Source organism: Bicyclus anynana, chromosome 19 (assembly GCF_947172395.1).
Source record: "Bicyclus anynana chromosome 19, ilBicAnyn1.1, whole genome shotgun sequence".
In the NCBI taxonomy this organism is placed as follows: Eukaryota; Metazoa; Arthropoda; class Insecta; order Lepidoptera; family Nymphalidae; genus Bicyclus; species Bicyclus anynana.
Genome location: NC_069101.1, coordinates 8,268,919 through 8,286,769, shown reverse-complemented (window position 1 = coordinate 8,286,769; position 17,851 = coordinate 8,268,919). Strand labels below are relative to the sequence as shown.

Genomic DNA, 17,851 nt, shown 5'->3' with positions numbered 1-17,851 from the left:
TGTTCCACTTAGCAAAGTGGTTTCGCAAATGGAGGATAGAGGTAAACCCAGAGAAGAGTGCAGCAGTGCTCTTCTCAAGGAAACTTGCACGCCATTACTTCGATTTAAAAGAGGTCTCCTTACATGGAGCACCTATCCCGTGGCAACGCACTGCCAAATACCTAGGTGTGACCTTTGATACCCGTATGAGCTTCGCGACTCACATACAGAAAGCCAGAAAAAGAGCTGCTTATGTGATGAGTCGTCTCTATCCTATGATATGTGCTAAAAGCAAATTATCCCTCCGCTCTAAGGTCACTCTCTATAAGACCTGCATCCGTCCAATAATGACCTACGCTAGTGTAGTGTTTGCCCATCGCCCAAAGGCGACCCTAAAACCCCTTCAGGTCCTTCAGAACCGATTTATGCGTCAGGCCACGGGCGCCCCGTGGTTTGTGCGCAATAACGACCTACATAGAGACCTAGATCTCCCCACAATAGCCCAATATATGAAACAGCTCTCGAAAACTTATTTTGAGAGAGCCGCCACCCACCCCAACCAACTAGTGGTTGAGGCTTGCAGCTACATCCCCGATATCAACGCTGATTGTAGATCTAGACGCCCAAAAAACGTCCTTTACGATCCTGACGATGACGTAACGAACGACAATGCTTCCCAGGCAACACAAACACAAGCTACACAGCGTCTTCGCCAGCGAAGACGAGGTCCCCGATATTTGACGTCACCCAGACGTGGGCTTTTTAACTCACGATCTCGGGGGCGCCCGGACTGATACACTCAGGCCAAAACACCCTTCCCGAACGGCCCTCTAAGTCGAGGCCCGAGTCTCAGAGGAGACGCCCTTAGAGAGTCGTTCCGCCCACTACTTTCTTCTGCCTTCGGGCCCCATCAGGCGATGCTTCTGCGCTCGCCCAAACTCCCCGGTGACGCCGCTGAGGTCCCATAAGGAGCCTACGGCACTTACACAATCAGAAAAAAAAAAAAAAAGTTGATGTGTTCATTCTACAATCCATTAAAATATTGAGTGGTTTAATTTAAAACTGAATCCATTTGTAAAGGACGAGATGGTCAATAAAATTCGGTGCCTTGCTTGAACTATGTATTTATTGGTGGTAATTAGTAATTATATTTATGTAACAAACACTCGTCTAACGATGCCAAGTAGGTAGACCAGAGCCAGAATTACTTTCATTTCAACTCGTGACTTGCAGTATTTGTGAAAAACACCTATCCGTTAGCTTTGCCGCTGAATACAACTGCGTGATTGCTTCATAAATACGACAAGGTGTTTCGGTCGTAGACATGTCCCCGGGGCCCCGGGCGTTGATGTCTTGATATTCAAACAACTCATACCGAAAGGGGTATGGATTTTCATTCTACTCCTAACAAATTAGCTCGCTTCCTCTTAGATCGCATCATTACTTACCATCAGGTGAGATTGTAGTCAAGGGCTAACTTGTAAAGAATAAAAAAAAAATCATACAGTGGACAATGGGCAAATTCTACTGAACGATCGCTTTAGACTCCAGTCTTGGATGGACTCAGTCAGGATGTCTTCACATCTGTAACTCTTGCAGTTTACGGGAGCACTTTAGTGTAGTTTAGTTAATAAAATAAAATGCCTTCTTCATAATATAATTTTTTTTAATAATATTTACATAAAGGCACTTAAATTATTTATCGATAAAAACTTAGTTACTAATACAAAGTATTCACAATTAAATTATGTACATACATTACAATTAATTATTTAGGTAGTAAACATAAATATGTACAATATAATCTTAATAATATTTCTTAAATATCGTCCAGTGTTAACGTCTTTTTCAAATCTATGTTAATCAGTGCTTTATGAATTTTACAAAAACAATGAAGTATTTTTACCTTAACTCATTATTAATAATAATATTCGTAGTCTATTAGATGCAGTGAATTGCCGATAAAACTGATCGTGTGTTGGTCGCTATATGTATGTCATCATGCCGATCGCGACATTCGTGACCAACACACGATCAGTCAAGCTGTTATCACTGCAAGAATGTGAGTTCACTTGATCGTCAGTGGCTAGCAACATTTTTAACAATTAACCCTCTTAGCGAAATTACAAATTTTTTAGGAGCCTAGGTAGCCTCGTTGGGCTTTACTCGTTATTTCCTTTTACAGCCTTTAGTCGCCACAATCGCTTTTTCATTGCATCACATACTTAGCTAGGTAAAAGTAGTAAAATAAATTACATTGTAATTTTATTTTTTTCCACAACATTTTATTTTTTATTTTTAGTCCAGGATAAAGGTACGTAAAATGTAATGAGTAGGCAAATATTACCTTTAGCTCACACAAAAATACAAAAACACATAAAGCTCGTACGGATTAACTTGACATCTGGCTCGAATGATGTTTGTACTGTGTTTGGTAGCCAGGTATCAAGTTATTGTGCACGAGTTATTGTGCACTAATGACAAATTGTTAAAAAATACTTAGATATTTTTTATTTTATGGTCAGGCTCAACTCAATTAGAATTTACTTTTAGCTGGTAATACTGTAGAAGTAAGTTGGTTATGCTTAAAATGCCTAGAACTCAGAGCCGTAAAAAATCAAATTAGCTGGGTGGGGTGAAGCCTACGAAGTTTCCCGCGTAAAATACCTCTATTAAAACGTCCAACGTAAATCCCGGTGGCAAGATCTAAATAATTTATGTACATTTGATGGGTCAGTAATGTTATAGCTCAGACCAATTATAGAAGGACCTGTATCGCACTCATAGTCACAAACAAAATTGTCTGTCATTTTCTGAGGAAAACGAGCTTAGATTTGGTATATATCTTATACTAAACTAGAAGTTTTTGCCCATTTTTTACACAATTCAATTATACAAAAAGGTATTTTTACGGAGCTCTTTAACCGACGAACACGATTACAACTATTTAACATCAATTCTATAGAGGCAGCTTTTATAATCGTATTAGATCGTTGATCATATACTTTGACAGAAAAGTAACGTCTAGCGAGGCAGGTCCTATATAATAATTGGTCTGAGTGTTATAGATAAGTATATTAACATTTTTAATGTGAATTATAAATAATTTGTTAGATTTTGCGAGGTCAACTTTAGGTAGCTGTACCACAGACTATATACTTGAGGATAAGTTAGATACGGAGAATTTCTCCGATGTGAGCGACTTTGAGCGCGAACCTGTGATGGCACAGACCTTTGCCTGTATAAAGAATAGAAGCTAACAGTTTGTCAGCCCACACTCCTAACATGAATAATTACGAAAGTCTTCTAATACCAGTGATTATTATAGAGATCATTGTGGATCAAGGTGGCTTTGAGAGTTATAAGCTGGAACCTTGCCTAGCATACTGACTTAATTTAGTAACAATGGGCCGAGTAACTTTTGGGTTTTATAAAATGATAAAGGTCTAGCGATCACAGATTCTTAGGTTAGACCTACAGCTTTTTGGAAATAATCTGCATTATTTCTAAAAAGTTGTCTATTACATACGAAAACCTCGCATTGTGTAACTTGTAGGTACCTATTTCGTCTTCTATATGATAAAACCATTACTCCATTAATTTATATTAAGTATAGTATAAATGGCACTCTTCTGATGTGGTCTATATTTCTACATAACAGTAGTATCAGACCTTTCACTGAATAATAAATGCATAGCAGATGTGCATTTGTATACAAACAGTCTTGTAAGAGGAACAACTTTACGAATACACCCGGTCATAGGATAGTTTCTCCAGCAGAATAATGATAATGTCGAGGTTTTCTATACGACTGTTGCTGTGGTGGTCGGTATGTGGCGTATTTCTGTGGGTGTCTCGTCAACGTATGCGGATGCGTAGCGTAGCAATGCAATGTTAACGGTGTAGGCGTCGGACCAGGTGGGCATTTTGCTAACGCTGGTTTTCTTGGCCCACTGATTCTCCTCCACAGCGCCTTCAACCGTGGCGTGGCTATCCAAACCGCCACCATGACACCCAGTATTTGTGATGCGAATATCCTAAAAAGGAACACCCAGAATGCTGGACGCGGTTGCGTCGAAGGTTCCGTCGAAGGGACGGGGGCAGCCAACCAATTTTCTCTCAGAATATATTCATACACCCATGTCGCCAGTATGCAGGCAGATGGCACAGCGTACAACGCAGCGAAGGCTCCTAGCCTCAGCAGACTCTGATCAGGGTGCGCTTGCGGTGCAGAATTCAGAAGCGTTGCCGGAGCTGGAATCGGTACAGGTTTACGAAGCACTGCGCGAAGGCCGGAAGCGAGGAACACGCTGCCCAGAAGCAAGCATATCGCTTCGGGAACGATAACCAACGCTAGCAAAGATTTGCTAGACTGATTGCCCACGAAGCATGTGCCTGCAAAAAAAAAAATCTTTGTATCAAGAAAGCTAACAACTTATTAAAAATATTTGGCAGGATTTCCAGAGGAGGCTGATTTTCAACGTAAGACTAAAAATACATATTAATATGCTTTAAAGAAACCATATATTGATAAAAAAGAGAAGAATAAATTCATGTCCAAAAACGGCGAGTGTTTAGCGGATACGGACTCTTTTTCCCGAGGAGAATAACATTCCGATTTACCAATAAAGCGCTCCTCAAAGCGAACACCTACACAAACAAAATGCAAGGAAAAAAATACTCCATGAATAAGGCAGTGGTATAAAAGGGCCGATTTAAAATTGAAATATGAGCGTGCGAAGTGGAAAGGTGTTGTATTTAACGGCTCGAATAATGGTCGCGCATTTCTTTCTGCTGATATAATGGAAGTGGAAATAATAATAAAAATATAAAACTGGGTTAAGTGCGAGTCGGGCTTGCTCAGTTAGAGTTCGCTACGATCATAAATTTATCAACAAACTCTGAGTTATAAGTATTTTTATAATTAATATTAATTGGTCTGCTAAAAGTTTGTTGTAAATATTACACTTCAACATAATAATGAAATCGAAATAATACGATAACTTACATATAATTGTTGAGTATTGTCGATTTACCCAATGCATGCCTACATAAGCATTAAGTCAGTGTTGTGGTTATCTTTGTAGGTCCAATATGTGCTTGGAAGTAGATTATAGGCACTAGAACTATAGTTAAGAAATTAGTAAAATCATTGCTAAGTATTCTAGAGGAATAACATAAAGGAGTAGGTATTTAGTTCGTGTAAGCTACTGAACCCTAACAAAAGAACAATGCCCAGGATTGAAACTGCAATATGCCTGAGAATCAGACCGCTTGGCACTTCACTCAGGCCCACTTCAAAAGGGTTAAAAATAAAATGCAAGGATTATAACTCTAACTTATTATGCCGAGTGCTCAACTGACAGAAATCACCGAGTCCTCAGACATATTATCGGTCACATTCAAATGGAATTTTAATGTAGAATTTAAAAACCTAATTTAAGTTTGCTCATCCAAAAGAATCAATCACACGTCAGAACATTAACAACACGATTAAGAATTTGTGGGTATATAAGAATGATAGAGTAATTTTAAATTCGGACAAGACGGATTGTAAAAGTGAGCTCAAATAACTAAGAACTCAGAAGAGATAGACGATAGGTGTTCTAAGTGACCCCATAGGTAATACATATATATGGTGACCCTATACTACCTACTTACTCATATATGATCATAGGTTAATTATATCCATAATTGATACAATTAGAAAATTCGATTCTATAAACAGATGAATTATCTGGAAAGTCTCTTTAAACCTTATCCGTGAGGAATGTTGGTGATACTTCATATTTTATTGGACTAAACCAATACCATTACGTACTAACACTTATTCTATGACGAAAGGAATCTACTGTTTTAAGTAAGCGCTTTGTTTTAAATACATATAGAAAGAGCTTACATAAACTTGGTACTGTACTTGTTATCTAAAGTCGGTTTCTTTTTTAAATTCACGTGTTGTGGTATTAATTCCAAGTTTTTAGAATATTTTATCAAACAGCGGCGTTCTTCAAATGGTCGTATCCGTTAAATAAAGGATTTAATAATCACGGGTTTACGCGATAAGAAGTCTCTCTTGATAATATTAGTAGCACAGGGCACGCCGCTGTAATATTATAATTATACGAGTAGAAGAAGGATTTAGTTGAGTAAAAATATGAGTATGTTGATTGTTATTCTCTCTCATTTAATTACGCATATTTACATCACACAAAAGGCGTCGCGCCATTTCAAGAATTAAATGCTTGCAGTATTTCACTCTTGAATTCTTTATACAACGGCCTAGTGAAAGCTTCTTACGGTGTTGGTCAAAACCTTCATTGCTTACACTTTGGTTATTATAAGGTTTAATATTTTTATGACAACTTTAGAACAATTGGTCCTTCGAGCCGGATGTCTAGTTAAATAAAAAATTTTAGGGTTACTGAACTTTGGCTATGATAGTAATACATTTATATTTCGCGGATTTTTAGGCTAAGAGCTGATTGATGAAGACTAGAGAAGTCCAAAACAAACACTGCATCAATATCGTCATTCGTCGTCATTTTCAACCGATGGGCATCCACTACTGGACATAGGTCTATAAGGACTCCCAAACATAACGGTTTTGATCTTCTTGTATTTAGTAACTCTTTTAACCCGCTGTCATCTATCCAGATACCTAAACACCCAGACACCTGGAGAGTCGACCAACACAAACATTTGCTTTGGCGAACCGCGAATTTGAAATCTTTTTATATGAAGGTGACTCATTAAGTACAGCAAACCACGTGTTATATTAGTACTACAGTACGAATATAATGGAGAATAGTTCACAAAACACTCATTCTTCCAATACTGTGCAATGAATGCGTGCTCCCGTGCACTCGTATGAGATTTTAATCTCTTTGAAAACGCCGCGGATCGAACAATCAAAGGACGTATAGACCGAATCGTATGATGCGATTACGATTATGTGCCGATACGGATGTGTATTAGAATGGTATTGGTTCGGTACGCTAAAATAATAGAATCGCGATCCATTCATAGCTTTTGTGGGAGGTATTTTTTAAAGTACGTTACCATAACATAATTATTGTCTTACCTACGTACAATACTGAGCAGGTATCTTAAAGCCTCTCTAAATGATCACAAATTAGACTATTAGATAATAATTTCCAAGAAGTTGACAATGTATTTTAAGGCAGAAGCGGGGTAACTTGAAAGAGGTACAAGTTTATTCTATATCCATACTTCTGACGGCTGTACGCGTCATCATACTGGAACGCTAAATCACTGGTAGTACAATTACTTCTTGGTCGGTAGAGTGGTAACCAGCAACGAACGATGCCTATCACTAGACCATGACCTCAGCAAATTTGCGAAAATATAAAATCCTAAACTGATAAATACGAGTGGCGGTCATTCCTGGTGACACTACTGACTGACGGATCTGATTAGACATCACAGTTACCTGTAGGTTCATCAGGATCCACATCCCTGGTGACGACCAGCAAGGAGGAGTAACGGTCGTTCCTGACACCGCTACTGGCGGGGGGCGCAACTGATTAGACATGACAGTTACCTGTAAGCTCATCAGCATCCACGTCCCTTGTGACCAGCACGGCGGCGGCCAGCGCGGCGGGCACGCCCCACGCAGCCAGCTGCAGCAGGGAGGAGTGGCGGTCGTTCCTGGCGCCGCTACTGGCTGGGGGGCGCAGCACGCTCGCTCGCCACGCACCCGTCACTACCACCCACCTGGAAATGTATACGCTGAAATTAGTTTAGCAACAAATAGACTATTTTGGAATTAAACGCTTAAAGGTAAGTACGAGTAAAGGCTGATGCTCAATATTATCGTCATCATGGTCATTCTATTATAGCGGTCCACAGATCTCCTCATCTCCTCATCCTACCCCAGGATCTCGTGATCCGAATAACATAACCTAACCTTGCAAAAGTGCTCGTTAACTAAGCCTACACAAAATTAATTAATTTGACTTGGACTTTGAAACCACATCTGGTTGACAGCCAACGAGCGTCCTTAATAAACTTATTCATTAATTCTTTTTTTCTTGCTATTTGAATAAACATGAGTCGGTGTGCTAAGCTATTCACTAACTAGGTGTGTATTGACAACCTATAAAAATTAGCATCAAATCTACAAACTGCATTTTTCTTATTCTGTAAATACCCAATGATAATAATTAAAATGACGTCATAACAACGGCAACTGGGCAATATCCACTCATCTGCTATAGTATGAATTCATTTTCATTATCAATGTAAGCCCATTGATAATGAATACTAAAAATGCAGTTTTTAATAATTTGATATTAATTATATCTCTAATTTGACTGACTCTTGCGCGCGTCTCAATTTTGTTGTAAATTAAAGACTAAGTTAGTGAATAGGCCGTCTGACCGGTATTGTTTTATTGCTATCAAAACTTTGCAGATACTATTTAAAAAGGGCGTAAAAATTCAAGATGGGATTAATTAAGCGGTTGATTCAAGCAAAAAAATCAGCTGTTGACGCAGGTGGGTTTGTTAAAGTGTTTCAGTCAATTATCTCACCATATGAGGAAAGTTGAACGTGGCAATTGTATTTTATAAACAATCTAGCATACTATGAAATGTTTGGAGATTAATTAAAGTAGCTAATAAGGCAGGTAATGAGTGTAATGGAGCATAACGTAACCGTTGTATGCAGTTTTTAATGACAGGTTGGGCCAAAATACGAATGAACAGGTAAGTAATAAAAAAAAATATTATCGTAAACAACGTTTTGTAGACATCGTTTTGATGTGATGGTAAAAAAAAATGCATACAAAATGGGTAAATGTTTCCTACCTATAATATAATTGTTATATTTCGTAGTGCACCTACGAGCATGTCAGAATTAAAATAATATTAAAGTTTTAAAGATATATCGTCGTTATCAACATATACGGCTCACTGCTGAGCTCGAGTCTCCTCTCAGAATGAGAGGGGTTAGGCCAATAGTCCACCACGCTGGCCCAATGCGGATTGGCAGACTTCACACACGCAGAGAATTAAGAAATTCTCTGGTGTGCAGGTTTCCTCACGGCGGTTTCCTTCCTTAAATATATATGTTGAATATAAAAACTACTATTTTATATACCTAGTACCTACCTGGTACATTAACCTATCAAAACAAAATTAAATTATTGAAACATGTTCTATGTCATGTACCTACCCGTAGCATGTTAAGAACGCTTTTAAGAAATCTACTTGAATATAAATAAAAGTTATTTTTAAAGCATGTTTTCATACATTGCTCTGACGGCAATAAAAATAAAATAAAGCATAACTCTGGGCAGCCAGACCGGCGTAAACTTTTAAAAGCGCATTCATTTCGAATGGGGTCGTTATTAATTTTAATGCCCACAGATGATCAGTTGTAAATAATAATAACTGATATTAGAATTTTTAAACGTGACTTGTTGTCATCGACCGTGGTTTTTAATCCCCGATGCAAAAAGAGGGGTCTATAAATCTGACGTGTATGTCTGTCTGTGGCACCATGGAATGAAATATAGCATATGTTACTCACTGATAATGAAACTTTCCCTTAGTGCGATAGAATTTTGAAAGTCGGTTTCTTTTAGACGTGAAAGCGTAAAAAACACAGAGCTTACAACGCATCAGTGTGATTCTGAACTTAAAATTGCTTAGTACAGTAGAAAAGATGAATTCAAAACTCAATAAGGTGAACATAACACTTTTAGAGAAACTAAACATTTTTTAAGTTCTACTAAAACTACTATCGAGTTTTACTTCTACTACTACAGTTCTACTGAAAAAGTTGCTGTAATATACCCTGTCAAAGATTGCGCTTTGCCCAAAACGTACTAATCCAACATGGCAGCTTGAGTTGATGTAAATTACAGTCCTCAGGGCTCTTAAGCTCGTTAAAGCCCGCGACAGGTAAATCCTCCCGAAGGGACAAGAAAGGTATCGCCTTGTTTTACCGACACCATTATAAGTTGAGCTGTCGGTATCTTGAACTCACTTTACGTTGTACGGAGTTGAGGTTAGGCATAAGGACCCCCAGGGGTACAATTAACTTGGACAAGCTCGCCTGCAGTGGCGTGTCACTGGCACTTGAACAAACAGCGGTCTCTATTTGAACAGAGCCAAAAGTGGCGATAGTCCAAACACCAATGTTTGTTCCACTGCACTGGCGTGTTTATACGGGCCACGACCAACACATGTCGGCTAACATTGTGGGTGTCTAATATTTGTATGATTTGCATTGTGATAATTAGGTATTGGAATGGTACAAGTATGAGAACTGGCATGTTTTTAGTCAATAGTTTAACTGTTTAGTTTTTACAACGATTGCTTCTTTTAAACATAGTCGATTGCCTATTCTGTACATACCTACTGATATTTTCAGAAGAGCCTGCTACATGGAATTATTATTGTATGCCAACATCTGTATAAAAATGTTAATTGCCCATTTTTTGCTTAAATAAAGATACAATGATCAAGCAGTTGTATTTATCTGAAATTTTCGCTATGACTGAAAATGCCAAATTGTGAATCTTTATCATTTTCATATTATGAATAGAGGTATAGAAAGGTATGAGAATTGGCATGTTAGTGGTCAATAGAAATATGAGTGAGTGTTTAATTTTTTACATTGTCAAACAGCCGTATAACTCTATGCGAAGGTATTTTCAGAAGTTCCAAGTGATATTGAGATTTGAGCGCTAACTCTAAGTTGTAGAGTCGTGCAAGTTCTTTATTATATTCATATTACGCTATAGGTAGGTACTCGTAATTACTGACTGACTTATTATTTGCAGATATTCATATTGACTTCGTGGCAACATTCCTCGTGGGCAGGATTTGTATCTGTTAGCTTAAGTTTCTTATAGTATACTTGTTCACTTTCGTGTACAATGTGGTTAAAGCCAGCTTGGTTTTTATAATTTTTTCATTTGTATGCAAACTCCTAAGTGAATGTCTGCTATCTGTCTCGATGTAGAGAGCAGAGTAAAGAGGAAAACTGTCCCGATGTAGAGAGCATTTTAAATATTTGAGTAAACTGACAGGCTATTTGAAATGCACTTCCAGACTCCAGTTCAAAATATTCACTTCAAAAACTATACATGGGTGGAACAGCAAGTAAGCTATGGGTATTGTTGTGTATATTGTATATTGAATCAAGGCGTAAACAATTTTGTTTCTCACTGAAAGCTTACATTTTTCCACAGTAAAAATGGTGGGACTCAAATACTCAACACAGTGGTTTATTGAGCAACCAAAAGCCTCTACTATCCCAACAGTCCACGGCCCTGCGCCATATCGCGAACGCCCCTAGATACGTGAGGAATCTGACCATCCCAGAGACCTCCGTATCGAGGACCTAGACTCGGCCATAATCAATCAAGCGATCCTAGTCTACGCCGAGACGAGACGTAACACCCGCACATCATAGCGCCGTGGCACGCACGCCCGCCCGATCGACTGGCTCTCCCACGGGATATCCTTCAAGAAGACAAATGACTTCATCGTGAGACTTATGTCCGGCTCTACCTGGACGAAACTCTCAAGGCTACACAACTTTACATAGCCAAGAAGATACAATAGAACAAACCCCAACAGGGCAGGAGGTCATCCAATGACCACTCACAACTCTCTCTACCTCTACAATTGTAGAGCGCGAACGACACTGCACACAAGAGGCGAATGTCTTGGACGTGCCACGCATGGGCCCGTGAGAAAAACAAGAACGGAGGTGGATTCGATTCTACTCTTTACACAGTCTTTCCAACTTACTATTAGGCATTTATATTTACCAGATTTGGCAAATATGAAAATAAATATAAAAAATAATTGTAGTAGGTATCTGGTATATATGTATGTATGTAGTTATATGATAAAGTAGTAGGTACTCAGTGTGTATTTTTCATTAGATACTCCTACATAATGAAGCCACAGGATAAAAATGAATCATTCTGAATGCAAACATCGTTACCACAGAGGCGTGAACAGGCTGGAAGCTTTTAAATATTTGTATTCTTTTTCTTATTTTAAGTGCGGCGTGTCGCACCTCGATCGACCATTAATTGATAATATTATCTTGCTGGAACCGATCCTTTCACGCTATAAAATTAAAAAAAAAACAACTAAAATGTAAATTCAAATATTTGTGCTACAAGGCTTCAACAGTTTTATAAGGCTGGGACGGTTAAAGTGCATATGAAAATAGCAGAAAAAGGAGTATAAGACTATGGTATTGCAGCTAGGATAATCTATGGATTTACTAAACCGATGTTGAAAATTCCTTCAACGCCACGTTATTTGTGAGTGTCATAGGCTATATTTTATCCCTGCATTCTCTAAACTACGCGGGTGAAACCGCGGGCCGTCTGCTAGTTTTATTATATTTTACAAATTACAAATGCTGTTATATACTGAAATAGATAAAGGTGCTTAAAGTTAGGATTAATATAACGCTAATTTCAGGTCTTAGCTATCAAAGACATTCGTTTTTAAGAATCATCATAATATAATTATATTCTACAGAAAAAACTGATTTTAAATTGCATGATGTAGGTGTAGGTAGGTATAATAATATGCTCCCGACCGACTTTTTCGGTCACGGCGGCTAATCTTATGGTGAGATTAACCAATTACGCAGGAGATATTATAGTGCACAAGTGTGTGCGCAGGCACAGGTGCACTCTCTCTTCCCTCACTCTCGAAATCCGATGGGACGGCAGACCGACACGACCGGTGAGAGATCAGGGGCAGGACCGACGGCTTTACGTGCTCTCCGAGGCACGGGGGTGTACTAACACCGCCAACTTCCGAACTCCAGGCTGCTATTAAGATTTTCCTTGTAAGAAAAAAATCCAAATAACCCATTTTGTTTTTGTTGGCCTGACCAGGGTTCGAATCCCGATTCGAACCCTGGACCTCATTGTTCGTAGCTGAACCAGCTAACCACGGGATCAATGAGGCAGTAAAAGTAGGTAGGTATAGATACTATTTGTCGGTGCATTTTTAATGATTGTTACTATTCCCGATGGCTTTAGACCCGGTCCGATTTAAAAGTTCGGGAAGCAGAAGACTCGAGACGAGTATAAAGGCAGTCGTAAAGAATCTCCTCAATCGTAATAATAAAATGTAACACCAACGGAACTATTTACGTAGACGGCCCCATTTACAGCTTCGGTTACGATGCCATTTTACAAATACTCATTTCAATAGAATTTTATTACAAGAGCAAATGGCATCTGTTGTACTTTTGTACTTCTTTTGGGTTTTTAGAATCCAATTTAATTTTGTATATCTGTCTATCTGTCCGTCTTTTTGTTAACCGGGCATTACGCTGAAACTACTGAATGAATTTAAATGAATCTTGGCACGATTTGAGACGAAAAAGGTTATATACTTTTTGTTACGAAAATGAAATAGGGGTTGAAAGTTCGTATGGAAAGTCCTTTATTTTTCAAGTTACTTTTGTAAAAATTGTCACGTGAACTACCAGAAAAATGCTGAAAATAATGTATATCAAGATTTTTTTATAATTCCGTGCCTAAATGTATTGCTAGGAATGCTAGGGTGAGTTAATTTAAACGGTAAAGTATCAAAAATGCAAGGAAATTATATCTTCTAAAAACAAAGCTGAAAGATTTTAACACATGAGATATTTCTGGCTTTTCATTCGGTTTTATCGCGGATGTCTGTGAAATAGCGGATACTAAAAACCGTGTTTACGTTGATTATAGCTAATAATTGGCTTTTATATCTCCACATTTTATATATCGCCTCGTTCTTTGACGTTGTTATGACTTACGAAGTTTATTACGGAGCTGAAATAATTTCGGCCGGAAAGGTCTAAGATCCGGATTAGGAATATATACGTTCATCTGTTATTTATTAGTAATAAGAAAAAAACTATAGATAATATTCACAGTGAGTCAGTGATACATTGCAAATAGGTAATACCTAGAACTAAACTAGATCAAAGGCAACTTAATGCAGCAATGGCGTAGCGTGCCTTGCAGGGGCCCCGTATCAAAATTAGTTGAGGGGCCCAAATAAATGGTAAAAAAAACTAACCAATCAACTTGAGAAAATAGAAAAGGAGGAGTCCTTTTTGAAGTTGGTTAAAAATTCGCACAAATGAAACAAAACTGCTTGCTTCAAATAAATATATGAAATTGACTTAACCTATATAAGATGTTTCCAACTTTAGGCTTAGGTAATTCAGGAATAAAAGAGATTGCTTTTTTAACTTTTTTCGAAAAAGCAATTTAACAGAGACAGAATTTTTATTTCAGCTTATTCAATGCAAATAAGAAACATTAAAATCTTTCCTCTTTATAATCCTAATAAATAAACGCGAAAGTTTAGATGTTAGTTACTCTTTAACGCCGCTACTACTGGAGCGATTTGGCAGAAATTTTAAATGGAAATAGATTTTACTCTGGATTAACACATAGGCTACTTTTTATCCCGAAAAAATTCACAGATTCCCGAGATTTGCGAAAACCTGATGATTTTGATGGTATTAATATTTATTACTCTTTCACGCCTCGGCTACTGAGCCAAATCACCTGAAATTTGAAGTAGAGGCAGTTTGTAGTTTAGACACATAGGCTACTTTTCATCCTGGAAATGTCCATGTTTCCAGCGGGATTTATGAAAATCTGAATTCCACGCGGACGAAATCACGCTAGTATTAGTATAAATAAATAACAGATGAGGGTATACATTTCTTATGTCGGATCTTGTACTAGAACACGTTCGTTGATGATGCATGCGTCGACGGGCGAGGGACCCGGTTTATTTCGGGAGCTCCTAAAATCGATTATCCGTTCAATTCGTATACGTCTGCAACGCATCTCGACAGGATGCACTATTTCTGTTGCGCGTCGCTTTCACAGGGATCGTGTATGATATTAATGTGCCGATTGCACATAAGGTTGCTCGCAGACTTCTTTGGAACCGCACGATTGTTGATTAGTAATGTGTGCGCTTTCATGATTTAGGGAACTACTTCTTTTTTTACGACCTCTCTGGCAGTTGATAGTGCTGTAGTTCTCAACAGAGAAGTCCTGGGTTCGATTCCCAACACAGGTTGGTTTAGGAATTTTAATTTTCTTAATTGGCTCAGGTAAATTATAATCTCGTTATTATTACAGGGTACAGGGTTACAGGGTTAAAGGTAACAGGGTTATCATGTATCTCGGTGTACCATTCAAATATTGACATACCTAAATATCTTCATTTTACGTAAAGTGGCAGTATATACATATACGTATATAAAAAATAATGTAACACGACTTTCATTTATAAATATAGATAACCGATGTAAAAAATGCAAGACCGTCAAATGTTTTTAGCTTCGCTCTGAAATCTAGCTATGTCCAATTTTCCAATCTCATCGCTTAGCTCACTCCTCGCTTGCGCTTTGCACTTTGCGGAGATGAAGCAGATGAAATGAAATGGATGTGTTACTGTTTATTTGTGTTAGCTATTTTTTGTAACATCAAGCTTTATGGGAGCACATAATATTTATGGCATGCGGAAGACATTCCCATTTCTTACTTGGCGCAGGAAAGAGATAAATTATACCATATACCTACCTGTTTCAATTTCTTTACCTTCTGAATGTTTTTGAGTTCTGGGATAGATCTAACTAATCCATATATTTAGTTACGAGTGAAAAGCTTTAGGCACTAGTAACGCGAAAATATTTTGGCTTTTTAAAAAAATACAAAATTTTGTTTTACAGAAAGGATACTTTACATTTCATAAGAATTCTTTCTAAATTAAGCGGCTAATATTTTTTAAATTGGTGATAGGGACAAAGGTGATGAATGATTGCAAGTTTTTATATTATTTATATTATTGACAATACTATTATTAATGGATGTAGTGTGAAGAAAGAATGAGTGCCTTCCCACTAATATTATAAACGTGAAAGTTTTTATGGATGTATGTTTGTTTGGGTGTTTGTTACTCTTTAATGCCACAACTATTAAACCGATTTGGCTGAAATTTGGAATGGAAATAGATTTTACTCTGGATTAACACATAGGCATACATTTTCATCCTGGAAAAATCCATGGTTCTCGAGAGATGTGTGAAAAACTAAATTTCACGTGGACGAAGTCGTGGGCATCCGCTAGTATTTATATAAGTCGAAGGCACTTAAGCACCTTTAAAGTGTATACAAAATGGCAAAGTCGTTCACAGCAGGTGGCTAAATATGGATATAGTTGAACCGCTGCGTTATATTAACCAATTTCATTAGACCTGTGTTAGGCGCCTGATCTTTTAGTTTTATTATGTAAAAAAACATCCTCCAACCAATATCGCAGGTCTGATGGGCTGGTCAAATTTAAGCCCGTAGATTAGATATGAGATCGATGATTTTAAAATGATTGATGATAAAGGGGAAAGAATGATGGATCGCGGATTACGACGCGTGTACTTACGTTGGAAAATAAACAAACAGAAATCCTGTTTTATATTTTGTTTACAAAGTCAACTGCAGATTTTCTAGAACTTCTTTTAAACTGGATAGATTTTGTATCATGTGAAAGTTTTGTTTTGTTTACAATTTGCTTCAATTTCGATTTATCTCAACTATTATTATGAAGAGGTAAAATTTTTTTTTTTGCTTTTCTTTGTTCTCGACCTATGTTAAAAATTCTTTCACCGTTATAAAGCTACATCTTGACCGAGTAGCAATGCAGCTATATTCTAACACCGTATTCGCACGGAAATGGGAACGCGAGTGAGTCCGCGGGGCCTCTGCTAGTATGAAATACTTCATCATTACAACCCATATTCGGCTTACTGCTGAGCTCAAGTCTCCTCTCAAAATGAGAGGAGTTATGCCAATAGTCCACCACGCTGGCCTAATACGAATTGGCAGACTTGATACATGCAGAGGATAAGAAAATTCTCTGGTATGCAAGTTTCCTCACGATGTTTTTCCTTCACCGTTTGAGACACGTGATATTTAATTTTTTAATTACACACAACTGAAAAGTCGGAGGTGCATGCCCCGAACCGGATTTGAACCCACACCCTCTGGAATCGGAGGCAGAGGTCATATTCACTGGGCTATCACAGCTCTCAAATACAACAATCGCTCGTTCATTATCAACCCATACTCGGCTCACTGCAGAGCTCGAGCCTCTTAGAATGAGAGGGAAAAATACTACAATACTTGCTCTAAAATGCTTATTAATTAAAAAATATTTAAAAGTTAGGTATGTCGATCAAAAAACTCATAGCCAATAGACCGGAACAATTAATTATTTGCGGTAAAAGACAAAGTATTCGACGTTGAGGCTTTGCCTTCTACTGGTTTTTCGCTGCGTTTCTAACCGTATCTAATTACCTTTCCATACAATCTTCCTTTGAACTAATAAATATTAATCGGACACAGTACTAAGAACAAGCTTACGTACAAAGAAGGCAACCAGTTCTAGTTGGTCACAGCTCCCTCGTTAGCTACCTGTACGAGTTTTCTTTTACGGTTCTGTTATGTTGATTGGGTTTATTTTGTGTATGGACTGAAAGCTGTCCACTCTATCTGATTTCCTATAGTTTATTTTCACAAGCGGCCATTCATTAATCATTTATTATTTGTAGGGTTCAGTAGTTCAATAGAAAAACGGATCGCTTTTAGGGTTTTACATCTTTCATACCTCTCTCTCAATTTGAAATTAATACTAAATATTCATGTCTGCAATCCTTTGGAGCTGTCAAAATTAAACTTCAAGTCAAAGTATTCAAAAAGATATGCTGTAGGCATATTTGACACACGAGGGAATAAAATAGGGTAGAGCTAGAATCATGACATTTGTCATTCTAATGGACAAAATAGTGGATAA

General features: G+C 37.8%; 1 protein-coding gene across 1 annotated transcript in view; it reads right to left on the bottom strand.

Annotated features, from left to right (window-relative positions):
• Positions 1–1,624: 1,624 nt before the first annotated feature.
• Positions 1,625–17,851, bottom strand: part of LOC112045330 (frizzled-4) — a 61,127-nt gene continuing 44,900 nt past the window's right edge. The window contains exons 2-3 of the mRNA XM_024081478.2: positions 7,541–7,713; positions 1,625–4,374 (exon numbers count right to left, since the gene is read on the bottom strand). Of these exons, the coding sequence (XP_023937246.1) occupies positions 3,737–4,374; positions 7,541–7,713 (811 nt within the window). The 3' untranslated portion in view covers positions 1,625–3,736. The remainder of the gene's footprint in view (positions 4,375–7,540; positions 7,714–17,851) is intronic.